The sequence below is a fragment of the Phoxinus phoxinus genome (assembly GCF_949152265.1).
Source record: "Phoxinus phoxinus genome assembly, chromosome: 5".
NCBI classification, from domain to species: domain Eukaryota; kingdom Metazoa; phylum Chordata; class Actinopteri; order Cypriniformes; family Leuciscidae; genus Phoxinus; species Phoxinus phoxinus.
This window is the reverse complement of record NC_136880.1, coordinates 24453052-24480477: the sequence shown is the minus strand read 5'-3', so window position 1 is coordinate 24480477 and position 27426 is coordinate 24453052. Positions and strand designations below refer to the sequence as shown.

Below are 27426 nucleotides of genomic sequence, written 5' to 3'. Positions count from 1 at the left end.
TTTCAAAGGCTGGTGAAATTATCTGTAAAAATGTAGGCTAAGTCCTTCCACAGGAGAGAAATTAATATTTTTGAATAAAAATATCAAAAAAAGTGAGACATTGTGGCTTGATTTATTTTATTAATATTCATTTTGCAGGACCAAAATAACATTATGCACAGTGAGGAGTCTATAGGTTACAAGATTCACATATTAGAAAAGTACAATAATAAAAAAAAAACAACAATTTTAATGGCTCGTCAAGGTTGTTTCAGATCAACACCTGCAAGTGACCACTAGGTGTCACCGTGGAGACGGGTGTCGGATTGATTCGAAGCCTCGAAACAATATGGACCATTTGGTTCAACTGTTTCATTGCTTCACGAAGCCTCGATCTGCCCATCACTAGGGTTTACTGGGTTTACACGATTATTTTTGTATTGGTGGTGGTAACTAAAATAAATATTGTCACGTGTTTATATTTCTTCTTCTCACCGATTCCTGATGGTTTAGAGAGGACAATTACTCGAGTCGCCCCCTGTAGTTTCAAAGAATAGTACAACGGCGAGCGCGTCAAGTATAAACCTATAAACGCCTCGACCGTTTGGAGAAGTGCGCGTGCAGTCAGCGGAGACTCGTGCTCATGCGGACGCGTCGAGACTTGAGTATAAACAAGGCTTTAGCCAATCAGATGTGTCTTGACGCGAATCACGGCCCACACACAAGTTGCACAACTATACGATATCAGCGCTACTAGTTAGCAATGTCTCAAAAGAGAATTTTGGAAAAAAAATTCAATCCAACCAAACCCAAACACCCGAGGACTAGCGAGATTTCTCCAACTGACTCATCCAGCATAACAGAAAAAGGTACAACCCCGACGTGCCCCAGTAAATATTTTTAAGTCTTTAAGCAAAGCACATTCTAGTGGTGTATATGTTTACTTTATTATTTTTACCATACCGTTTTATTTCACCTTCATTGGAGTTAGTTCTGTTGTTTATTTTTTATTTTTTTGTGTGCTGAAGTTGGAAACTTCTTCAAGAGCCCAAAAACTGTATCTGCTGCCACCTGCTGGTCTGGTAAAGGCACACAGTCAATCACATGGGATAGGGGGAAAACAGACAGGGTACTATAGTCTTTCAACCCACAGAGGGCAGCCTATGTAAGCATGAAAAAAAAAATTAACTGGAAAAAGTATTATAGTTTATTGCTAACAACAAAATATTTTCCATATTTATAGTTGTGATCATGTGCTGGACCCCACAGAACACCTTAGTTTGTAGTCACAACAGTAGGTTTCACCATAGCTGCTATGCAGGTTGTTCCTGTGAATTCAGCAAAATGCCACTGTTGAGACCCTTATCAGCCACTCTCACATGACTGATGGACGCGTTGTCAGCGTGTATCCATCAGTTGTGTCACGGTATGCTTGTGCACACACCCTTGAAGCAGAAAACAGAACAAGTCATTGTCAAGGCATATTTCAAATAAATGCACACACACATACTTTAAGAATCTGACTGATCGACATTCCAATTTGTTGTACAAAGGGATAGTGAAAATTCATGCAGTTGCAGCTGTAGTCTTTTCAGGAAAAGTTATTTTCAGCATTAACTCCTCTCCAGTCCTAATGGTTCCTGAATGGAGTGATTGTTGCACGTTTCCTTTGAGGCTAGGAACGTCAGGAGGGGGTGGGGCAGGGAATTGGGCTGGGGTTGAGGAATGCCACATTGTGTTAAGCCTTTTGTTCTCATCACTTTGTGCAGTCTCAGATGACTCTGACACGGCAAACAATCACCTCCCTCCCAGCCTTCACAGGTACAATAAGAAGGGCAGTTAACACAAAACAGGAAGCACCAGCTCAGAGCTCTGTGGCAGGACAGAACGGCCCGTCGCCCAGAGGGAGGAGTTGTGTAATGCGCCTTATATGGTGGAAAGAGATCACATGGGCTGCCGCGTCTGAACAACAGTTGTGAAGAAGTCAGAGAACTTCGAACTCTGCCGAGCCCAGGAGACTTGGGGTGAGACAGAGAAAAAGACTCAAAAAACAAAACAGAGAGCACATGGTGTGAGGGGAAAATGCCCACCAACTTCACAGTGGTGCCGGTGGAGGACACCCCATTATCAGATCCAGACTATGATGGAGAGATACTGAAAGAAGAGGACGAGGAGACAGATATGGTAGCAGAACCATACTCAGGTGAGAGCTTTCTGGGGGGGAGGAATCCTGCCTAGACATGTGCAAACAGAAGAACAGAACTTTTAAAGGCTTCCTGTTAAATGCTTGGTTTTTTAAACACAAGTGTACTTGTAAGTGCATCCTCAAAAGCAAATGTGAGCCTTGTTTACTGGCATGTGTTTGTGAAATCATATCCTCATGGAGTGTAAATAAGTGGCAGTTTCCTGTTGCCCTTTTTCCACTTTCCTGTTTCTCTCTTACTCTATGACGTCTTTTCAGTGTTTATCTTTAGATAAATTGCAACACACTGTTCCACCACTTTTTTTGTGCATAACAAAAGAGACCTTAAAGCCACGTTGTACTATTATAGAGTCTTGTTTGTAATATTCTTCTATTCTGGATATTCTGAACTTTTTTCTTTTGTGGATTCCATTCAAAGTTAAAGAGATAGAAAGTTCTGTCATCATTTATTCACTCTCATGTTGGAGCACAAAAAAATATATATATTAAGAATATTGGTAACCTAACAGTTTTGGTGAGCACTGACTTTTTTATGGACAAAAATAAATAAATAAAAACCTTGAGACATTGCGAAAATTATATTTTATTTTCCACAGAAGAAAGTGAGAGGGGTTTGATGAGGGTGCAAATGATGTCAGAATTTAAATCAGAGCAAGTCAGTTTATTCATCAGGTATTTTAAGTCGCATCCGGTTTCTCATTGTTGTGGTGTTGTATCATTATTTACATAAAAAGTTGAAGTTGTGGTCTGGTGCCAAGAGTCAATTGGTCAGTGATCCTTTATATTCTGTTTTTGGCACACAATTGGAACAGGCGTAATGATCTTAAAGTTTATAGTTATCCATTTACATTCACATAAGAATTGCATAATCCAGATGTTTTATTTTATGTGTGTACTTTTATGAACATGTAGCAGAGCTTGTGGCTTATCATTATGGAATTTATCCTCTTCCTATAAATTGACCTATTTAAAACATTCCATGACAAAAATAAGTTTAATTGTGCCTTTTTGAAATGAAACGGAGCTCACGAAAATACCTTCTCGTGGCTGTGCAGGCGTTTTGTTAAGATTGCGTTATCAGTTGATAATTTAAACCTCATTAACCATATAAAGCCTACTGTATAATTTTAATTTTATCATACATTTTACTTTATGATATCTTAGAAAAAAAGATTCTATGGGGTTCTAGACTCAATGATAAATAACCCTTTATATCCTCTACTGATATAGTATGTTTTCAAGCTTTTCAATTCATAAAGTTTTATCAAAATAAAACATTTATTAAAACTAAATTCATTCATTAAAACTAAATCCATCAAATAATCTCATTATTAAAGGTTCTGTATATGAGGCGCCTTACAGAACCCTTTAAGGTTCTATATAGAACCTTTTCTTCTGGTGCAAAGAACATGAATTTCTAAGGCCTATATATCATCAACATGGACATAACATTGCTGAAAAAACTGTTGTACACAATCTTCTACATGCTTTCTACCCTCTGATTGACAGTTCATGTGTTTTTAACATGTAAAAGGCCTTTTAACACAAAATAAAAATTTCACCTTCCGGTCATTGTAGCGTGTATGTTCTGTTTCTGTTTCTGTTTGCCGATGTTCTCGGTCATTAGTTCACTAGATAGTCTCCTAGGTGGTTAATTAGTTCCCCGCACCGGTTCTGTTTTTGATTACCCAGTTTGTTTATACTGTAAGCCCTGAGTTCTCCTTAGTTCTTTGTCCTGCATGTGTCGTCTCTGTGAAAGTGGTTGTGTGCTCCTGTCGTTTCCTAAGTGTGATATTAAAGACAGTTGTTATAGTATTTTCTACATCATGTGCTTCTTTATACCAGCCATACTGGACTGAAGCAACTTTTAAAGCAAGTTCTGCCAGGACCACTATCGTCAAATACGATTGACAATTAGCATATAGTTTGGATTAGCGGTATGGTTCCGTTCTGGGCAAGAACTCCCTGTGCATCCATGCAGTCTAGCATGGATAAGACCAGGGAGAGCAGCAATAACCCCCCTTAGGGTAAACAGAACAGAACCAACATGAATGTATTAAAGATATCATTGAAGTACAACATAATTCGAAAATGTATTCTGATTCAAGGGAAATCAGAATGCCAAATCCTGACTGGATGAGAGGAGGAGCTGGGGATGGAGGAGGGTAATTAGCTCCTGAGAACCCAGATAGCTGCTGATAATAGCCTACTGAAGGAGCTTATAGACCTTATGTAGCCCCGCCCCTCTTCAGCGCAGCGCTCGTTGTCTTTTGTCTTCCGGTCTGTATTGCCACAGCGATTGTGGTTATTTATGAATGAACGGCTCGTTTTAAAATATTTCCGGTCTACTGACATTTGCTTTAAACATTACAATCCTCATGATAACTTTCATTAACTTTACATTAAAGGGTTAGTTCACCCAAAAATTTAAATAATGTCATTAATGACTCACCCTCATGTCCAGAAAGGTAATAAAGACATCATCAAAGTAGTCCATGTGACATCAGTGGGTTAGTTAGGCATTTTTGAAGCATCGAAAATAAATTGTCCAAAAATAACAAAAACTAAGACTTTATTCAGCATTGTATTCTCTAACACGTCATCAGCGTCTTACGTCAGCAGCGTCACTGCGGAGTCGTGAACGCAGATTGACAACAGACCCGGAAGAGAATACAATGCTGAATAAAGTCGTAGTTTTGGGGTTTTTTTGGACAAAAAATTATTTTCGATGCTTAAAAAATGTCTAACTAACCCACTGATGTCACATGGACTACTTTGATGATGTCTTTATTACCTTTCTGGACATGGACAGTATACCGTTCATACATTTTCAATGGAGGGACAGAAAGCTCTCGGACTAAATCTAAAATATCTTAAACTGTGTTCCGCTGATGAACGGAGGTCTTACGGGCTTGGAACGACATAAGGGTGAGTCATTAATGACATTATTTTCATTTTTGGGTGAACTAACCCTTTAAGTAAATCCAGTTATAAAGCTAATTAGTCCTGGACAGCAATGCCATAGAAAGATACAGAGCAACCACAAAAACGGAAGTTTAAAGACAATATTCTAAAGATGGTTGCATGCGCCCTCGTTTCTCTGGCGCATATGGTCTATACATGTATACAGTGATAGGCGTCGCATTCCTAGGTAGACGTGGATCAGCTGAGAGTCAGCTGATGCGAGCTTGACTAACGTGACCTGCCAGAACTAACATTACGCTTGATGTTTGTATGACTGTCCATTCATTATTTTTTGGAAACATCATTAAAATGTATGTATCAAAACTATGACACATCAGGCTTTTGAGGAACGTTTATTTGTATATTTCTCAATAATTATTGTATTGCAAAATGATCATTGTATTGCATTGAATTCCAAAAATAGTGCCAACCGATACTTAGATTACAACTTACATTACAAGCAATCAGAATTTCATCTTACCTTTGGCAATAAAAATAACATCAGCACCAAAGTGCATATTTTTGCCCAGTTGTGGCGTTTGCTCAGTGTTTTTGTCCTCCTCGAGTGTGAGCATATTCTCACTGTATCATATGGACCATAAAAGCCTAATGTATCAAATTTGATACAAAACATAAAACCCATATGCAAACTTTTTTGTGTGTATTCCTTCTTAAGGTTGAATAAATTAATACTTTAATTCAGCAAGGATGCATTAAATTGATCAAAAGTGACAGTAAAGAGAAAGACATTCATCATGTTACAAAAATTTATATTTCAAGATTTCCACAAAATTATTAAGCAGTCACAACAGGTTTGCATTCGTTAAGGTTAAGCTTATAGTTATAAGACTTGCACTCAGTGCCACCAATCAGTTTGCGGTTGCTATTAATCCTGGAGGGCTGATGTCACCATACAGCATGCAGAGCCAAAAAGAGAGAGAGAGTGAGACAATCAGATACGAGAGGTACAAGACTCGGACAACAGCTGGAACACGGACACAGACTGATCCCACTCAGTGCATTGAAATTCAAATGAGATCAGCTGCAGTAGTGCTGTTCAAAAGACCGCTTTGCATCAGAGGAGACTGTGCAGCATTTTGCTGAGGCATAGTATCTCCTGTTTTAATCAAACTAGAGACCAGGTAAAAAGGTTCTCACTAGTCCATCAGACACATTCACGCCTTTGTCTCCCTCTCAGCATGGAGTATGAATCAGAGTTGAATGCAGAGACGATAGGCGAGTTTAAATCTCATTGATATGGATCATCAAAAGGTCATTACAGTGGCACAAGTAAGCTTAACATTTTAAATGATCTTTGCATTAGTGTTTTGTTGAGCGTTTAAAATTGTATATAGTGGGAAAAAAGTTTCCTTCAATTTCATTTTTACAGCCACATTAAGTTTCTTATCTTCAGGCAGAGGTATTCACATGTGCGGTAGATGTGTACAGCTCACATATTTGCTGCTTTGAGGGTTTAGGTTTAGATATAAACAGATTAAAATATATTAAAAGAGTTCTGCGAGAGTACAGTTGTTAGACATATCATACTGGATGGACAAAAATGATCTGGCTGATCTGTTTGTATTTTACTTTGTCTCATGTCTTGTAGTTGAAAAATATGGCATGCTTGTGTCTCACATAATATGGCTTGGTGAATGCAAACAATCATGGCATAATAAAAAGTATAATGTATGTCAGTGGTATCAAACACTTATTTAATGCCATTATTATTAAAAGTTATTTCAAAGATTGACCCTGATTTGTTTCAACAGCATCTAGTAAATTAAACGTTTTAATTTTATTTCTTGACTAAAAACAGATGAAGAATTATGTGAAAATATGGTGGTTTTGTAATGTTTTTTCCAAGACAAGAATAAACATGTTTTGTCAATTACAGTTCACACTTTCAGTTGTATTATATATATTTTTTTACTTGTAGGCCTACGTTTTGCACAGATTTGCAGTCTAAAGGAGTCGAATTTGGTTGCTGAAAGTCAGAGCAAGTTTTTGGGCAGTTTGAGTTGACAGATTTCAGAGAAAATCACATAGTTCTATGATGGGCACAGAGTTGGGGTTTTTAAGCTTCAGAAACATGTCTGAAATTGTTTGTGCCGCTTTTAGAACACGTTTTCATCTGTCGTGCATCTAGAAGTGAGGAATGTGTTTACATGACTTTGGTGTTTTTGGAACAACTTCAAAGTCTGGTAGTGTCATCATCGCCAGTTTTTCACAGTAACCATTCACTAAGTCAGCAAGTGCATTCTGCCTAATGTTTTAAAATCTCTTCAGCGATTATGCTAGTGTTATAGCATATAGCCTTTACGCTGAAAATCAACCTCTCTCTAAACTAAAAAATATGTTTCCTGTCATTTGCCAGGTGAGGATACCCCCAGGGAAACCAGCTCCTTAATCAGTACAGATCATGATGACAGCATCTACGGCAACGGCAAGAATATGGCTCTCTATGAGGTAACAAACTGCTTGAAACCCATACACCTCAATCACTGTTAGAGCACTTTATATTCAAACCTATGAGATTTATATAACCTATGAGATTCATTCATATTTTGTCACTAAGTTACAACACACTGCTGTATGTATTAAACTATTTAGCTCCTCCATGTCTTTACTCACAGGACGAGATAGACAGCACTCCGATGGTGTCATCCCTCCTCAACAAACTTGCCAACTACACCAACATAACCCAGGGGGTCATCGAGCATGAGCAGGCTGAGAGTGAGGATGGGATTCAGAGAGTCACCGTGAAGGTGAGTCTCCAACCAGACTCACTGAGATGATTATAGGAGACTCAAACACACACGCTTCAACCGACATTTTGCTGGAATTTCAGTTTGGATTTTTTTTTGCTTTGTGTGTTAATCTGTTTGAAGGGCCCTCAGATGGGCACATTTATAGGAGTGTTCCTGCCCTGCATGCAGAACATTCTGGGTGTGATTCTATTCCTGCGGCTCACGTGGATAGTGGGTACCGCGGGAATCATGGAGGCCCTTGCTGTCATCTTTATGTGCTGTTCTTGCGTGAGTTTTTCCCCATTGACAATTTGAAATATCTTTTTTTTGGACTCACTAAGCTGGTTTACCTAGAGCAGGGGTTTTCAAAGTTCAAATTGTGGGGTGGACCTCCCCAGGGCCAGGGGGTGCGAGCCGATGGCATGTCAGGGGAGGCTATAGCCTACAACCTGCCGATAAGTGTTTATTGATGGCTGTATGTTAATCTATCTATGCAGCGCAGGACTGCTTAAAGTTACTGGTACGTTAGATTTAAAAATAAGTCAAGTCATCTTCATTTATATAGCGCTTTTAACAATGTAGATTGTTTCAAAGCTGCTTTACAGAGATAAACGTATAATTTAAGGTAACAGATTGTTTTGGCTTCATAGCGGTTCTTGAATAATGTTATTTTCCAGCTAAAGTTAGTTTTGATTGATTCACTTCCGTCGAAATTTTAATTTGTTATTAAATTAGGGGCCGCTAAGACGATACCGTTCTCTCTACACAGACTTTAACCGCGAACCTGCGATAAACACTGATGGCGCTCACGTGCGCATCAAGAATTAATTCTATAGTTACGTGCGTTTGAATATATGTACGCATGTTTGTAATTTTCTTCAAACCAAGCCTAAACAAACTACTTGTCCTGCCTATAAATTTGATACGGAATTTTATTTTATCACTACGGGGTAGATACGGAAATTTTCCACAATGTTTTATCTGTAGCATTTTATCACTACAGGGTAGATACGCGAATTTTCCACAATGCTTTATCTGTAGAGTGATAAAGGGATCCTCCAGGGAGAGGCTAGTTGGCACTTCAGCACTGCGATGAAAAAAAAATGAATGAGAAAATAAATGAACGGAACATGCTTAAGTTATTAAAAGCGCAAATACACTGCGCAAGAGAACTGAATTCGGTACTCACACCCGAAGCGTGTGCACAGGAAGCTACCTCTCAGACAACGTACAATCTGATTTCCCTCGCTTATTGCGCTTGAAAAGTCAAATACACACACACTTATGTGTCAAAATGCCTGTCTTGGCGAGTCTTCACATTAAAACAGTTGGTTATGTCATAAGTGATTGTAAACATTTGGGAAAGAAAACTGATGTGAAATGTGATGTTCCAACGCAATCTCACGACCAATTCGTACGAATTTGTATGAGTGATTAAAAGGTGGCTAATTCGTATGACCTCACTCATACGAATTCGTACAATTTGTCTAAACCCAAGTGATGGGTAGGTTTAGGGTCAGGGGTCAGGTCATTCGTACGAATTCATACGAATTTGGTAACTCGTGAAATATGTATGATTTAGCAAAATTCGTACAAATTCGTACGAGTGAGGTCGTATGAATTTGTACAAATTAGCCACCTCGTAAAATGTTTACGTATTGCCGTGAGATCGGGTTGGATGTTCTGTGTAATTAGCTTCGTTCTTAGTTTATTTATGATTGTTAACTTCAATAATTGCTTAAGAACTTTTTACATTGGGCTAGGTTTGCTGTTGTATGGAAAGAGACAGAGTGTGTGTGTGTGTGTGTGTGTGTGTGTGTGTGTGTGTGTGTGTGTGTGTGTGTGTGTGTGTGTGTGTGTGTGTGTGTGTGTGTGTGTGTGTGTGTGTGTGTGTGTGTTAGCATCATGTACTTTGTGTCTGAAGGGAAGCCCACTGTTTTTGACTTTGAAAACCCCAAACCTAGAGTGCCTGTGTGAAAAGAAACATGAAGGCATTTCTTCAATCACTGCTTTAATGCCATTTTGTCTCACACACAAAAGAAAAAACCCAAAGTATGTCAACACTTCCTCTTCAAGTGAAGACAAATCTTGATTCTATAGAACACACACGTTCTACAGAACTACATTCTACTGTGCAAACGTTGTGGCAACAATTTCAGCATGACTCAAATCCAGATCTAGATTGATATGGCTAATGGGGTCTGGTGTTTAGATGAATTTGACTGGCCTGCTTAAAGTTGGGTTTTTAAAATCGAAGACTAACATGACGTGATAAACAAAAGCTAATTTTATAAAATATAAATTATCACAAATCATTTTTGTTTTTGTGTATGCCTAGTATCCTATAAAACTTAATTAATAATTAAGACTTAATTAAAAAATTTAAATAATTGGAAGTCGTCTGCATGTCTATGTAACTTATTTTTGAATAAAAATGAACAAAATGTTATTAATGTGAGTGTAAAAATATCCATCTTTAATCATGTCTTTACCCAAATAAACTTTGATAAAACTATAATAATGTAATAATATAACAATGTTCTTCTGCAAGATTAAGGTTTTTTTTTAACCACTGAGTGAAAAGTTACACAGGACAGCAAAAACATTAGACCCTGCTGAAAATTTTACTTACATTAACATAACATTAGCCCTAAAATACTAAAACAAAAACTGAAACTAGAAAGCCCTGAAATAATTAAAACTGATGATAATAGGGAAAGCTAACAAAAATGAAACCAAATTGTAAACTAAAAAGTATAACTACCCTGCAAGCAAGCATTTATAAGTTTTGTTTTACATCAGTCTTTTTCTTCATCCATAGACCATGCTGACTGCAATTTCAATGAGTGCCATTGCGACTAATGGTGTAGTTCCTGGTATGATTTAAATCTGTTATGTCACTCTTGTATATATATTATTTTTGTTTACTCCATATTTGTTTCAAGTCAACTTGATTTTCTTCCCACTTTAGCTGGTGGCTCATACTACATGATCTCCAGAGCATTAGGCCCAGAGTTTGGAGGAGCAGTGGGTCTGTGTTTCTACCTGGGCACCACATTTGCAGGTTCTATGTACATACTAGGAACCATGGAAATTTTTTTGGTGAGCACCAACACTAACAAATTCTTGTGAGCAAATGCTCATTTGCCACTGCAGAAGAGTTTGTGTCAGCACTGAGCTAACTCGAGTCAGCAGATTTTATAAATTTACCCTTTCATTGCCCTAGTCACATAACCTCAAAAATCAGATTAACTTAAAAACTTTTCTCTCTTTCCTTTTATACCCTGCTACAGACATACATCATGCCCACTGCCAATGTGTTTGAAGCGCAGATGCAAAATAACATGCGTATTTATGGCACATGCTGTTTAGCTATCATGACCCTGGTAGTGTTTGTTGGAGTGAAATACGTCAACAAACTGGCCTTGATCTTCCTGTCCTGTGTGGTGCTGTCAATTATGGCCATTTACGCAGGCGTCATCCAAAGCGCATTCAAGCCTCCCAATTTTCAGTGAGTAATGCTGTGATTTTTTTTACATTTAAACTCAATGGTGGAAAAGTTATGTTGTCTTCAAAGTACAAATTAGCCTGTCTCACATTAGCCAGAAGTATCAAGGTCAAGGTAACTTTATTATCCCCGAGGGGCAATTTAGATTACAGCCAGCAGTAACAACAAATATATTAATCAAACAACAACAATAAACACAATCACAGAAAAACATAAATTATACTTGAATTCACCGGGTATTGTTAACAATTGTGATAACCGTCGGGATAAATGACCTTTTTAATCTATTTGTTCTGCATCGCGGCAGACTATATCTGCGCCCGGATGGCAGCAGCATAAATTCATCCCACAAGGGATGACTAGGGTCAGCCAAGATGGCTCTCGCCTTCTTCAAGGATCTGACCTTATACAGGTCATGTAGGTCATTTAAGGGTGTGCCAACAATTTTGCTGCATACCTTCACGATACCGTGCATGCGATTTTTCTGTTTAATAGAAAGTGACCCGTGCCAACAGATAAAAGAGAAAGTAAGAACAGATTCAATAAAACAGGAATAAAACATTTCCATAAAAACAGTGTCAACATTAAAACTGCGAAGCTTACGAAGAAAATGCATGCGCTGGTGTGCTTTTTTACACACAGCATCAACCTGGGACTCAAAGCACAGTTTACTGTCAATTACAGTCCCAAGATATTTGTACTGCTGCACTAATTCAACTGGCTGATTGTCCAACACAGCAGGGGAAATGACAGTAGGATTCCTTCTAAAGTCGATGCACATCTCTTTCGTTTTTGCCACATTAATATTTAAAAAGGAGGATTTGCACCAATCAATAAAATTATTCACTACAGGACCGTGTTCAGGGTCATCACTATTAAGGAGGGACACAATGACCGAATCATCCGCAAATTTAATAATGTGGCGCCGTTCATGATGGCTTTGACATTCATTTGTGTATAAAACAAATAAAAGAGGGGAGAGGACACAGCCCTGGGGGGACCCAGTAGAGGGAAAAAGTGCAACTGATAAAACACTGTTCACTCTCACCCTTTGTGACCTCACTGTTAAAAAATCCATTAGCCAGCAGATAAGTCCAGTATCAATGTTGTAAGTGTTCTTCAACCTGTCTGCTAAAACATGGGGCTGAATGCAGTTAAAAGCGGAGGAGAAGTCAATAAATAGTAGACGGACAAGGGACTTGGCCCCCTCAAGATGTTTAAAAATCATGTTTAAAAGTGTCGTATTACATAGAAATAGAAACAAAACTACATAGAAATAGAAAAAAATTTGTTTTTAATGTTTTGAACAATAAACCCAAATAACTAGGTCTACATCTGAATTTAAAAAATGATGAAAAATATAAATTTCTATAGGCTAATTTATGTATCACAATAAGCAAACGATGAAAGAAGACCATTTGCTACAGACTTGCTTTGCGCACACTCTCTAAATACAAAAAGATTATGATATTATCAATATATTATTGTTTCCATCCGGTTTTAAATCGACAAACCCATCAACATCCCAACTTGGCAAATCGTGCATCATAGAATTCTGAGTTTCCCGCTCGTAAAGACTTCCCTAGGTCATTAATGTTCTTGGAACGCGCAATTTCGACATTTCCGACTCCCACTTGAAGGGGCACATAGTTGTTGATTGTAGTAGGATATCAATCTTTGCTGTTGTTTACACAAAGAACGCGTTCTTCCTTTAAAAACCCGAGACGCATACTGAAGCTATAAAGAAGAACGCAGTCTGCAGAGGCGTTTTTAAACTAGTTTGATGTACGAGACGCTGAATAGCATTGAGTCAACGGTCAAAGACTTACGTTTGTCTAGCAGCGTATACATAGAAATAAATAAAAGCTGTGCTGTGTAAAGCAAAATTGTTATGTTGTGTCCTAACCAAAAGTGACACGAATACGCGATAATTAGGCCTACTACAAGCAATTTGTTCTTACACTGAGCGACACAACGCAATCAATCACAAAACAGCCAATCAGATCACAGTTCTCGTCGTTGCGCGCTCTCTCGCACAGGAGCCTCAGTGGTGCCGTGGTGGAAGAGTCAGTGTAAACAAAACTAAGAACACATACCTCTAATTCTCGTGACGTCCCTGAGGCCTTTATGGTTTTCCTTGATAAATTTGTCAAATCATATCCGAATCTAAACTTCCACATTCATTCTCTCGACGTCCATGTTTTATGTTGGAATACACGAGGTCAGTGAGGGCGGGGCTACCTGGCGTGACGTTACAACAAAAACCTAACCCCCCAAAAAAACTAAATAAAAACTAGAAATGCCTATGCCTTAGTATTTGATTGAAATATGATAAAGGTGTTTAAAATTTTAGGATAGTCTAAATGAGATGTTATGGAGCATATTTAATTACACAATTAATTAGCCTATATGCTCTCTTGTGCTTCAACAGAATCTGTCTACTAGGCAACCGCACCTTGAAACATTATGGTTTTGACAAGTGTCTAAAGACGGAGGTAATCGACAATGTAACCCGCCCTACCGAACTGTGGAATCTTTTTTGCAAAGGTGACTTAGGAAATGCAACATGTGATGAGTTCTTCACCCTTAACAATTTGACAGAGATTCGGGCTGTTCCTGGCTTGCTCAGCGAGGCCATATCAGGTGATTTCTCAAATACAAATACACAGCAAACTATACACATAATAATAATAATAATTGGATTATTATTAGTATTATTATTACTGTTTCTCCTTCCTAGAAAACATGTGGAGACACTATGGACAATCCATGGAGATCGTGGAGAAGGGAACGAAATCAGAATTGGCTTCAGAGGATATGGACAAGAACAGTTCAATGCCTTATGTCTTCAATGACATCACCACCTTCTTCACCCTTCTGGTTGGAATCTACTTCCCCTCAGTTACAGGTATAGTTTACTCAACAACGAAAAAAGAGAGAGAATTTTTTTTTTATAGAAAACGTAAATGTCTTTTATTTACTCACCTTTACCATGTCTTGTCATTCTAAACTTTTATGACTTTCTTCTGTAGAAAGGCACATTTTTGTAGTAGCCTACTGGACATTTGCAGTATAATATGTGGACTATGATTTTCAATTTCCAAAATGACAAAAAAAAAAAACATAATAGTGGTGACCACAGATCTTTATAAATCAGTTCAGTTGACGTGGTTCATGAGTTCAACGAATTATACAGTCACATGGAGCATGGGAACGTGACCAGAAGGCCTATGTGACTCAAAATTGTCTTGCTACACATGAAAAAAAGAAAATATTTGTTTGAATGATGAACTTTCATTTTGGGGTTATTTTTGATCCAATACATGTTTTTGTGTAGGTAGAAATATCTTTCTATAGGTGTTATCTTATTGTCTCAAAACGTCTCTGGTTACAAATGTAACCTTGGTTCCCTGAGAAGGGGAACGAGACACTGCGTCCTAAGATGCTACTGGGGAACGCCTCAGCATGATATGTGTCCGAAGCACTTGTTTAAAGGAACACTCCGACTTTTTGGGACTTTAGCCTATTCACCTTATCCCCCAGAGTTAGATAAGTCCATACATACCTTTTTCATCTCCGTGCGTGCTATAAGTCTGTTTGACGCACCCACCGCTAGCCTAGCTTAGCACAAAGACTGGATGTAAATGGTTGCAGCTAGCATAGTAATCCAAATAAGTGACAAAATAACGTACATAAATAAGTGACAAAATAACGTACATAAATCTCAGCATTTGCTGTCGGTGACACTACCCTCTACAGCCTCTACACAAGGTCAAGTGGAAGGACTTGACCCATGGCCGAGCTTAAAGGCTAGGAACCATTATCCTTTTTCTTTAAGGAAGATTCCTTTAAGGGAATATGCCTAGGGACATAGAGACCCTGGCTTGTCACTTTTAAGGGGGACATAAATGTCAACCCCCAGAACCTTTAAATTGGTTCTGTTTTCTTAACCTTGTTAGTCTACAACCTATCTGTTTTTCTTAACAGAATCTTTATAATTTGCCTTTATAAAAGGCATCCAATGAGAAGGTATTGCAAAATTACAATAACCATCCTACATTGGATCCCAGAGACGGGTATCCTGGGGAGCAAGATTGAACATACTGAACATCCAAACGAGGGGAGTGACACTGCTCATCACGAAAAAGTGGTCTCCAGGACCTACAGAGCATAGTAGCTCTGTGGATTTAAACGCGCTTTATTCAAGCCCTTTCCGCTCCATGCGCGTTGCTTTCTCCCAATAAAGGCGTATGCACTGCATTAAGAGCTGCAGATGACGTGGTTATTTTAACAACAACAGAAACATGATGATCAGAAAAATAGATACTTTTGCTAAAACGCTGCAGAAAACACAAATGTAGCAAATACAATTATTTTCTCAGACCTTTTCACTAAACCAGGTTTGTGACAACTAAGTTAACATGTGGCACCTTTAGACGTTATTCCATATTTCCATATTATCCGGACCTCCGCTGGAAAGGAAATATAGAAACCAGACCTCTTGGAACTTTAATTGAATACCCCTGGTCTACGCGTAGCTCTGGGGAGCGGAGGCCTCAGCAGGATGACTCTCTAAATGAGAGGAAGCCTAACAAAGCTCATACCTACGGTATGATAGTTCCATATTGTTTTAGGAACTCTCAAAGGAGAGCCTGAATTATGTAAATACTAATAGCACTGCTATCCAGAGCTCTGGAGAGTGGAGGCCTCAACAAAATTACTCTTTAACGCAGTGTTTCTCAACCCTGTCCTGAAGGACCCCCAACACTGCAATTTTTCTTTGTCTCCCTAATCAAACACACCTGATTCAACTCATCTGCTCATTGTCACATGGGTTAATGAGCTGATGAGTTGAATCAGGTGTGTTTGATTAGGGAGACAAAGAAAACATGCAGTGTTGGGGGTCCTTCAGGATAGGGATGAGAAACATTGAACTAGAGGAAGCCTAGCAACACTCAGTGCCAGAAAGACAGTAGTAGAGGAGGCTCTGAGTAGCCTTCTAGACCATTACTGCTGTCTGTTAAAAGCTCTATGGACTATTGACTATTGACTATTTACACCTCTCTCGAACTCTTCAGCAAACTCCATCTCCACCTCAGTGTGAGCAGGGCTCTCGAGAATAGGGACAAACGAAAGTGGAGCTTTCTCAAAGGGAGAGCCTCCTCGAGGACTGAGCGTGCGTGCTCCTCACCCAAACAATCAATGCACAAGTCGTCTGTGTCATCAGGTGTCAAAAACCTACAGATCCACACACTTCTTGAAACGCTTGTCACATGCCATTTCGCTTAAAATACTTTAAACAAAGCAGTCCCTGAAGACGAAAAAGAGGGTGAAGTGTTCTCTAGGCACCCTTTTATACCTCACGGTCGCACTACTACTGACCAATACTGACCGGCCAATACAATTGTTGCTATTAAACAAGTGCTTCAGACACCAGTCATTTTTAGGCGTTCCCCAGTAGCGTCTTAGGAGGCAGTGCAAGTTCCCAATCGAAAGGGAACACAGCTTTGTACTTGTGCTTTTGGGGATTTTTTGTGTTTTTATACTCTATTGGCTGCAAATCACATTTACCTGCAGCTCAGAGTTGTCCTCAAATTGTACACGGGTCTTAAACATAACAAAGATCTTCACCGCTTACAAACGATCTGTAGTTTTGGTTTCAAAGGATTGTGGTAGTTCTGTGTGGTAAAAAGTAGTTTTCACAGAATTAGAAACCATTCTAAATGATTCAGTATATGAGTGATTCTATAAAGATTCAGACTGAATCGCAAACTTATTTCAAGATTCCTTTGCTGATCCTTTGCAAGGAAGGGATTCATTAGTTGGGCATCTATGGCAGGAATTGCTGAAATATATTCAAGGAATGAATGTGACGTTATAGAATCTGTCAACAATACCTGGCTACCTAAAATAAGTAAAATAGCTTAATTACTTAAAATACTATGTGGTTTAAAAACCCTACTGAAAAAATTAGGTTACATTAATTGCTTCACCATTTGTGATTGTGGAAAAAGTGTTTTAAAAGTATTATGAAACATATCAAAATGTTTTTCTCTGAATTTCACAGGAATCATGGCTGGATCAAACAGGTCTGGAGATCTTAGAGATCCTCAGAGGTCCATTCCCACTGGCACCATTCTGGCTATTGTAACCACCTCCTTAATCTGTATCTTTTTGCTGCAAAAAAAAAGAGTCTCTATGAATTAAAAAAAAAAAATTCTAGGAAAGATTAACCCCTTAATTATGCTAAACAGACATTTCCTGTGTGGTGTTATTTGGAGCATGTATTGAAGGTGTGTTGTTGCGAGACAAGTAAGTGCTATTTGGTAATGATAATAATAACAATAACAGTGGGTTACAAAAATGCTTTGTAAATCCATTCAGATAAGACCTGCAGTCACAGTTTTTGCATGTTTTTTGCATTTTTGCTAATACATTCTTAGTGTTTTTTTGTGTTTTTGCATGCTTGCTTTTGTAATAGGTATGGAGAGTCGGTTAAGAACACTCTAGTTGTTTCAACACTAGCTTGGCCCTCTTCATGGGTGATTGTGATTGGCTCATTTTTCTCATGTTGTGGGGCGGGCCTACAGAGCCTCACTGCTGCTCCCAGGATCCTTCAGGCTATAGCTCGAGATGGTATCATGCCATTCTTACAGGTAACAACATGCCCTGGCTTTCCTTTTGTGATGATGTATTAGTTGAATGCACCTTTATGTGTCTTGAGGCACAGGTGTTTGTTTGAAATGTCCTTGCTCACAAAAAAGGTATACAAAGAAAGAAGAGAAAGTGTGCAACACAGTTGAGAGAATAGTCTTCTTGAATATAATCCTGTGATGTAACTTACATGACCTATGTCTCACTGGCAGGTGTTTGGTCATAGTAAAGCTAACGGTGAGCCAACCTGGGCCTTACTCCTAACTGCAGCCATCTGTGAGATTGGGATCCTCATCGCTTCCCTAGATGATGTTGCTCCCATCCTGTCAATGTCAGTGTGTTTCCCTTGCTTTCACCTTTTACTTTGTGATATAACTAGGGCCAGGAGGTGTGTGTGTGTGTGTGTGTGTGTGTGTGTGTGTGTGTGTGTGTGTGTGTGTGTGTGTGTGTGTGTGTGTGTGTGTGTGTGTGTGTGTGTGTGTGTGTGTGTGTGTGTGTGTGTGTGTGTGTGTGTGTGTGTGTGTGTGTGTGTGTGTGTGTGTGTGTGTGTGTGTGTGTGTGTGTGTGTGTGGTGGGGAGTAATATATTTATATTATTAATATGAATAATATAAACAATTAATAATATAAACAATATAATATAACCATAATTATTATTATAATATTATTAGAATAATATTATAATTAGAATTCTTTTTTTTTATTGTACTGATTTTGGCTGGAAAATTACAATTTCAAAAAAAGGCTATAGTTATGTGTAGGGCTCGACAATAAGGACTGCCCGATGGATGGCCCGGGGCCAGCGTAAAAGACAATTCCGCCAACTGTCCCAATCGGGCCAGTGCTGCATCATCACGAAAGTTTATCATTTGCATGTGTTTTTAAGTATTGTAAGTCAATTTAATTATTCAAACGTAAGAAGGACACGAAAGAGAACTCAATTCGGTACTTGCTGTGTGAGAAGTGTTGTGTGCAAGAAGACACACAGAATGCCGCATCTCAGCGCGTGAATACTGAATTGAGTTCTCTTTTATGTCTACGTGCACTTGAATGGACATATTCACACAAAAATATGTCAACATGCCCGTATTGGTGAGTATCCTCGCAACATTGTCGGTTATGTCTTAAGTGAACATAAACAGTTGAGAAGTAAAACCCATGTGTAACAGTATATTACAGTATATAACAGGATTAATCTATATTTAATTTATTCAGTGAAGAACGCAGTGTTTCAATTTGTCAAAATGTCAATTTCTGTACCTTAAAACTATTGTTAGACCGACGGTAGACCTACCTGAAAAACCTGAAAAGCACTGTTTATTTAATTTGTATCTTTGTTCTATTGTAATTATTTGTGCTGTTGGTCGCAATTATTACTTTATATAACTTTTTAGTAATCATTTAATCATTTTTGGCAGGGCAAGTAAAAATTGTAACCACTGGCCCGACCAGGCCAGAAGAAAAAAAACTTTAGCGTTGAGCCATTACACATAAATAATTTTAGATTTTAGACAAATAGAGATTTGTGTCAAAATTATGTTTTGATGAACTCATGATTACTCATGAGTAATTTGATGACTCTCCATTATTTTTAATGTTTAATTAAATATATTTTTAAAATATTTATCATTTTTATGAATAATTATACAAATGTGTGTCAGTGAAATTCTGTACAGTAATTGTTCCTGCACTCTAAATGTGGCCATTACATGCAGTTTTGCTACTCAGTTTGTGAATTTCGTGTTTTAGTATCATTGAGAAACTATTGTAGTTTTTATTAATAGTTGAATAGGTTTTTTTTCTGTTTTCATTTTAATTTTTGTTCACCTTGTCTATAAAGTTTTCATGTATTTTTATTTTAGTTTTGGTTGTTTTAGTACATCAAGTTATATGAAATGAAATGTTTCCTTGGTAACTAGCTGAAGTACAATACGTGTTTTTAATTTAATTTTGTTTCGGTTAATATTTATTTGAATTCAAGTTTTTTTTATGGTTTTAGTTGTATTTAACTATACAATAACCCTGCTTTCAATTTCTACTTTATAGGTTTTTCTTGATGTGTTACCTCTTTGTAAACCTGGCCTGTGCTGTCCAAACACTTCTACGCACACCAAATTGGAGGCCAAGATTCAAGTTCTACCACTGGCAAGTCACACTTAATGATTTCCAAAGGAACAATGAACAGCTTTGTTAGAAGTGCACATTCTGTTTTCCTACATGCTAACAATGTCATGCTACATGGACATGGGTTTTTCATTAACCAAATAGGTGTAGTGTAATGGTTATTAGTTACATCTACATGTGAATTGAGGTAGAATGGAGCAGTCAGACAGAGTTAATGTTTGCTTGTATTAACTACCATTAAATGCACCATTGGATGTCTGCAGGTCCCTCTCTTTCCTTGGGATGAGCCTGAGTCTCTCCCTCATGTTTGTCTCATCTTGGTACTATGCTTTGTTTGTCATACTGATTGCCGGATGCATTTACAAGTACATTGAATACAGAGGGTAAGCAAGTGTCCATCAAATTCACTGTTTTTTTAGGTTAAATGTTTTATATTAAGTCAAGAGATGATTCCCCCCAATGTCATTTCCCCAACAGGGCAGTGAAGGAATGGGGAGATGGGATTCGAGGATTATCCCTTAACGCAGCTCGTTATGCCTTGATAAAACTGGAGGAGGCGCCACCTCACACAAAGAACTGGAGGCAAGCATTCCCTGCGCATCTTCAGTGCTATATAAACATTATCATACTTGAAAAAAATCTAAGGCAAATATAATTTAACTCATCTTCCAGACCTCAGCTGCTGGTGCTCATGAAGTTGGACTCTGAATTGGGGGTAAAACATCCACGCCTGCTTTCCTTTACCTCACAGCTGAAGGCTGGGAAAGGCCTGACCATCGTCTGCTCAGTGCTGGAGGGCACCTACATGGCTCGTGGGGCAGATGCTAAGCTCTCTGAAAAGGTGAAGGCATAAGCTTAAAGCCAAACCTTTGCATTCGACAACTTGATAGTTGTCAAATACAGAGATGATTCTGTCATCCAATTAAAAATGGGGAGAAATAAAATAATTCTTACATTCTTCTAATTTTCTGCATAGTTTTTGTCACCTTGCCCTTTAGGGCAGCTTACAGCCCTAAGACAATTAATATTAATCATTTTGGATTTTTTTTTTCACTGTGCAGAAAAAGTCACCTTGCATATGTCAAGGCTTTTCTAGATAATTACATTTGTCCATTAAAAAATGCTGACAATATTATGTTGTCAAATCCAATTTAGGGCTATGGTATCACATCAAATATTAACACAGTTTATGAAACATTTTGATACTCCGTGCTGGTTACCAGAAGATTGCTGTCTCAAACTCTGCAAGAAGCAAACCATGACCATTGTGCCCTTGAACAAGACACTTCACCTAACCTAACCCACTGCAGATTGCACAAGAGTGAAAGTCCTTGTAATAAGTTTATGGCTTATGGTGACATTGCATGACAGTCGCAAAAACAAATTCCCCTTTATAATCCTGACCTTCCAGTCATTTTTAATCTACCTGTAGTCAATGTTGTCTTTATGTTAAACAAAATTCTGGAGATTAGTAGTAATTAAACAAGACATATGCTTATGCACACCCTGTTAGCTCCCATGCTTGGTAGTCAGTACATTTGATTGAATTCACATTTTGCATTAATATTTATTTTACATTGATTTTTATTAACATATATCCATGTTCACAGAATATAAAAACAGCCATGGCAAACGAGAAAACTAAGGGTTTCTGTCATGTGGTGGTGTCCTCGAACCAGCGGGATGGCTTCTCTCACCTGATCCAGTCCGCAGGCCTGGGTGGCATGAAACACAATGCTGTGCTGGTGGCCTGGCCCGCCAACTGGAAACAGTCGGAGAGCTCCCTCTCCTGGAAGAACTTCATTGGTGCGCACTCGACATTTTCTGATACTAAACTGCTAGAAAGTCAGATAATCAGCTTAAGGCAATGAGGTCAGGGATTATTGATGGTGATTATAAGAGTTGAGACGGTAGCTGAGCTTTATTACGAGCGGACTGTTGAAGGCTTTAGGTCTCAAAGTAAAGAGAAAAAAAATCTGGTTAAAGAGGAGTAGTTCAAAGTTTGAATTAAATAATATGTTTGAAATAATATGTTGTTCACAATGGTGTAAAACCATTCCATGAAATATCAATCAGTTTTGACAAAATAGTAAAAATTATTTTATCTCCCCCCCCCCCAAAGAAACCATCAGAGAGACAACAGCCGCCCACCAGGCCCTGTTAGTGGCGAAAAACATTGATACATTTCCCACAAACCAGGACCGGTTCACTGAGGGTACCATTGATGTCTGGTGGATTGTCCATGATGGTGGTCTACTCATGCTTCTTCCATTCCTGCTCCGCCAGCACAAGGTAGAAGGCGACAGCATGTCTGATACAGCAGCGCTGCTCTTTTATTTAACTACAGATTTCACACAGTGCTTTTCCCTGCCCTCAAAACATGTAGGTTTGGAGAAAGTGTAAGATGAGGATCTTCACAGTGGCTCAGATGGATGACAACAGCATCCAGATGAAGAAAGACCTGCAGACGTTCTTGTACCACCTGCGTCTTGAAGCGAAGGTGGAAGTTGTGGAAATGGTGGGATACAATTTTGACCCATTATCATGTTTTAATAAAGGTTGAATTATTATATTATATTATAATGATGGAATATTTGCAAGATACTGGAATTGCACTTTTAGGTATGACTTAACTGGCCAGTATGTCATTATCTCTGTAGCATGCAGGCGATATCTCGGCCTTCACCTATGAGAAGACCCTTGTGATGGAACAACGCTCTCAGATGCTGAAGCAGATGCAGCTTTCTAAGACAGAGCGGGAGAGAGAGGTACTATTTCTCGAGCAATCTGTTCTTTTGGCATTGTTGTCAGGTTATTATGGCGGGGCTTAAATCAGTATGGTTGTTGTCAATACACTTCACACAGAATCACAAGTTTTAGATGCAGTTTTAAGGCATTGCTTGCATTTGAGTAAGTTAGAGCACTGTTTTACATAAGGCCTCTTCCTCCTACTTAACAATTTTGGATTGTTTGCTCTGTGGCGACTGCCAGATTCAAAGCATCTCAGATGAATCCCGGAATTCCATCAGGAGGAAGCCCTGCGGCCAGAAAACATCTCACAAGAATAAGTTACATGTGCCAACTGTAATTCTGGACGAGGTAGCTCAGGGGTTTACCTCTTACTGATCACATATTTTCACTCTCTGTCAAGGCTACTACCATTAGATAACCATCCTGTAGAACTCTGCTGAACTGCTCCATCCAAACCACATCTTTTCTACTGGGGCTGGTGCCTGAGCTGGAGCCGGTGCTCGACTATGGTTGGTACTTGCTCAGAAATGGCTCTTGCACCGGCCCCAGTTGAAAAGTGGTAATCCATTCACATTGTGAGACATGACAGAGCCACAGCTTTCATTAAGAGCTGCCTTTTGCAACTATAATTCTGCTTATTATTTAGCAATAAGCAAAGCAGGGCAATGAAAATGACCGTGGCCCTGAATCTGTCAAGATTTTATTAGTTTACAGCATGTCTGCATGTCATTATAGAGCATGAGTTAAGAGAGTCTCCCGTCTTCTGAATTTTGAGTGAAAATGAGCAGCTCCACTAATTATACTGCTTTGTTATTAGACTGTTTATTTAATCGAACTACACTACCATTCAAAAGTTTGGGGTTGGTTAGAATTTTTTTTTTTTTAGTTTTTGAAAGAAGTCTCTTATGCTCAGCAGAGCTGCATTTATTTGATCAAAAATACAGTAAAACAGTAATATTGTACTATATCGTAACTATTTTAAATAATTGTAATTGTTTTCTTGAACATATTCTATTTGAACATATATTTTAAATGTGATAGCAAACCTGAATTATCCACAGCCAGTACACCAGTCTTCAAATATGCTGATTTGCTGCTCAAGAAACATTTCTTTTTTTACAATATTTTTGTGGAAACTATTCTTTTTTTAATAGTAAGTTCAAAAGAACAGCATTTATTTTAAAGATTTTTAAATGTTTTTACTGTCATTTCTGATCAGTTAAATGCATCCTTGTCAAATAAAAGTATTAATTTCTTTCAAATAAATCAAACTGATCCCAAAACTTTTGATTAGTAGTGTAAACATGTATTTATTTGTATATTATGTACTGTAGAGTGTTTGGTCTTGACTGTCAGTGACTCTCAGTCTGTTTACTAATCCATAACTTGTGTTTGTGGGTATCGCAACCTTCCTACAACACTCATTCCCATGCTGAAAAGATAAGCACAACTGGTTTTAAATACTGATTGCTTATTGAGCAAAACTTACTTTGTCAACTACCTTGATCTGCAACCAGCATAAACCAGCCTGGACTACAATGGAAATTCACATTGGCCCAAGCTGATCTTTTCAGCGCAGTCTTTTAACAAAACTAGTTAGTTTGTCTAACTAGGTCCTGTCAACCTGCTTTCTAGCAGCATTTTCTCCTAATGTTAATGCAGTTTATTGTTGTAAGTAGTGTGTGTGTTGCTCTTTCAGCCTCAGCTGATTCATGACAGGAACACAAAGTCCCATGCCGTTCAGAACGACAAGCCCACGCCCACGTCCGACCGGGTCCATATGACCTGGACCAAAGAGAAGCTTATTAGTGAGCGCAACCGCCTTCGGGATGCCAACATGACTGTGCGGGACATCTTTAATATGAAACCGTGAGTTCATAAATCAAGTCAATTTTTGCAGTTTATCTGAACGGTTTTATCATGTTTCATAATTACATGGTTTAGTTTTTTTTTTTTTCACACCAAGATATTTTGTTTTGTCCTTCCAGAGAGTGGGAGAATCTGTAAGTTCCTTTAACTTATGCAAGTGGTTGATGTGCTTAAATGGTCTGCATTATTTGTCTGGTCTGTTACAGTAATAGATGTAAACAGGATGTGTTGCATGTGTGTCACACTAAACATGCAGCATGAGTTGGTGTGTGTCTCTGTGTGTGGCCTGCTTAAGTCAGTGTGAGTCATAGCCACGGCATGTGTCAGCATGAAGAATTGTGACAGATGTTTCTGTCTGCATGTGTATCAACACTAACTTTGTGCTTACTTGAGATAACATCTAGTCAGCTATCATTATGGTGTTCATTATTTTTAGTGCTAAGTAATTTCATTGTATTAATGATAAGAATAACCCATTTTTATGTTTATTTTTTTTTTGGGGGGGGGGGGTTGCTGTTGAGATGTTTTTGGTTATTAATTCATGTTTAATATTAACATGTTGATGGATTGTACATTTATTTTACATTTCACTCATTTAGGAGTAGATGGTTGTTTCATTCCTTTGCAAAAACTGGCCTTCGAGAATTCTAACGTCTAATACTTCTCCACATCTCTATCAATGAGGTTATCAATAATTCCTAGCACTGGATCCCCATCATATTTCAAACCATTTTTAAGGAAATACAACAAAATATGCTCACTGATTTCATTAACAAACAAGTATGAATCTCTGCTAAAGTAACTTGAATTCTTCAGACATACACTAGCTAACTACAAACATACACTACAATTCTAAACTTTGGGGTCAGTAGGATTAATATTATTACTATTTTTAAGAAATTAATACTTTTATTCAACAAGGATTCATTTAATTGATAAAAAGTAACAACACTTTTATAATGTTGCAAAATCCTGAAGAATAAAATCACCAGTTTCCACAACAAATATTAAGCAGCACAACTATTGATAATAATAATAAATGTTTCTTGAGCAGCAAATCAGCATATTAAAATGATTTCTGAAGGATCATGTGACACTGAAGTGGACCGCTTCGCCATCAGAATCAATAAAATATTAAAATACACTAAAATAGAAAACAGTTATTTTAAATTGTAGTAATATTTCACAATATTACAGTTTTCACTGTATTGTTCATCAAATAAATGCAGCTTTGGTGAGCATAAGAGACTTCTTACAAAAACAATTAAAAATCTCCCTAAACTTTTAAATGACAGTGCTTGTAAAAATATTTAAATGACATACGTTTTCTTTCTTGTTTAGTTGCATATTGAGTTGTTATTGGTCTTTTCATATATAAAGTACCATTTATATGCGATTTATCATATTTATCAAAGTCTGAAGTCTTAAAAACTAAAACTACTTTGATGCTAAATGTGAATGACTGAATTTTTCACAGGGATCAGACTAATGTGAGAAGAATGCACACTGCAGTGAAACTGAATGAGGTTGTAGTTAACAAATCCCAGGGAGCCCAACTGGTGCTGCTCAACATGCCAGGACCACCCAAAAACCAGGGCGGGGATGAGAACTGTATCCTTTCATCAGCTGAAATGCAGACAGTGGCACATCTACTTAAAGGAGCTGTTATAGCTGAAAGAATCATGATAACATAGTCTGTCATTTTCTTTCAGACTGAGAGTTATTCGTTAAATGTCACCTTCATATACAGCAGAGCAGTTGCAGTTCTCCACACTTTTCCTTCACTCTGAGTTCAGACATGGAGTTCCTGGAGGTCCTCACAGATGGATTGGAGCGGGTGCTGCTGGTCCGAGGTGGCGGCAGGGAGGTCATCACCATTTACTCATAGCATCATGCGGGAAGATACACTGAGGAGAGTATTTCTGTCAGGAGAAGCTGTCCAGAGCTGCACAGATACTGTACAAATGGACTCAAGACAGGAAGTCCCACTCCAGCTGCAGGCCAGCACAGCACATTTGAGGATTCTTCTCATTTCCTTCTCATTTAGCGTTGTCCACTTGTGATCAGATCGACGAAAACATTTTAATACCAGGTGTAAACGGGCCCTTGGACGTGGTCCATATTAATCTTTAAATAGAGACAGGCCAAAGACCTAGATTTATCCAATAAGACTTGAAGAGAGTGGCATCAGCTGTCTTATTGCTGAGATATTTAACTCTAAGGAACAGTGTTTGAATCATTAAAGTGTTTGTATTTGTAATTTATGTGTTTAATATGTAGTTTTTCATCTCATCGCATTCTTCTGCTGAGCTTTATGTAATGTTAGTTTGATTCATTCGATTTTGAGAAGTTTTGAGTGTTGCTTACAGTGCAGTATGAGTAAAACTGATTTTTTTCATCAGCCAAATCTGTCAGTATTGAATATTTCATAGTTTTAATACCTTTTCCCCCTAAAATATTTACTATTCTTTTCATGACACTGGCAATATTTTTCTCAAAACAAATATGTATAATTTATATGAATGTTTTTTTACATATTTTATATTAAAAACGCTTTCACAAGTTTCCGTCTTAAAGGTAAATTCAGAGTTAATATACTCTCTTAAATTATTACACTCCTTGTTG

The 27426-nt window shown here is 38.1% G+C and overlaps 2 protein-coding genes across 9 annotated transcripts in view; one reads left to right on the top strand and one right to left on the bottom strand.

The window, feature by feature from the left end:
- Window positions 1–13804, bottom strand: part of kcnh2a (potassium voltage-gated channel, subfamily H (eag-related), member 2a) — a 100661-nt gene extending 86857 nt beyond the window's left edge. Inside the window, exon 1 of one of the 2 annotated variants that reach the window (XM_079612347.1) lies at window positions 13501–13804. The gene's annotated coding sequence lies outside the window, so the exon portion shown is untranslated. The remainder of the gene's footprint in view (window positions 1–13500) is intronic. The other variant, XM_079612348.1, reaches the window with a different exon arrangement.
- Window positions 1292–27366, top strand: slc12a7a (solute carrier family 12 member 7a). 7 transcript variants are annotated; one of them, XR_013797545.1, is made up of 26 exons: window positions 1292–2182; window positions 7524–7615; window positions 7783–7914; window positions 8038–8184; window positions 10718–10772; window positions 10868–10998; window positions 11190–11407; window positions 13836–14047; window positions 14145–14312; window positions 17472–17570; window positions 17659–17716; window positions 17886–18060; window positions 18271–18389; window positions 20104–20202; window positions 20445–20564; window positions 20659–20763; window positions 20854–21022; window positions 21792–21987; window positions 22304–22473; window positions 22568–22699; window positions 22842–22949; window positions 23173–23280; window positions 24632–24801; window positions 24899–24935; window positions 26279–26412; window positions 26598–27366. XR_013797545.1 is itself a non-coding variant. In XM_079612351.1 (26 exons), exons 1-26 carry the CDS (start codon window positions 2062–2064, stop codon window positions 26687–26689), a joined length of 3345 nt encoding a protein of 1114 aa, XP_079468477.1. In that variant the 5' UTR covers window positions 1304–2061; the 3' UTR covers window positions 26690–27366. The 7 variants fall into 7 exon arrangements, 4 of the variants coding, with proteins under 4 accessions (XP_079468478.1, XP_079468477.1, XP_079468480.1 ...); XM_079612351.1 differs by having other exon boundaries at window positions 1304–2182; window positions 24921–24935; XR_013797546.1 differs by lacking the exon at window positions 24899–24935 and having other exon boundaries at window positions 24632–24818.
- The last annotated feature ends 60 nt before the right edge of the window (window positions 27367–27426 follow it).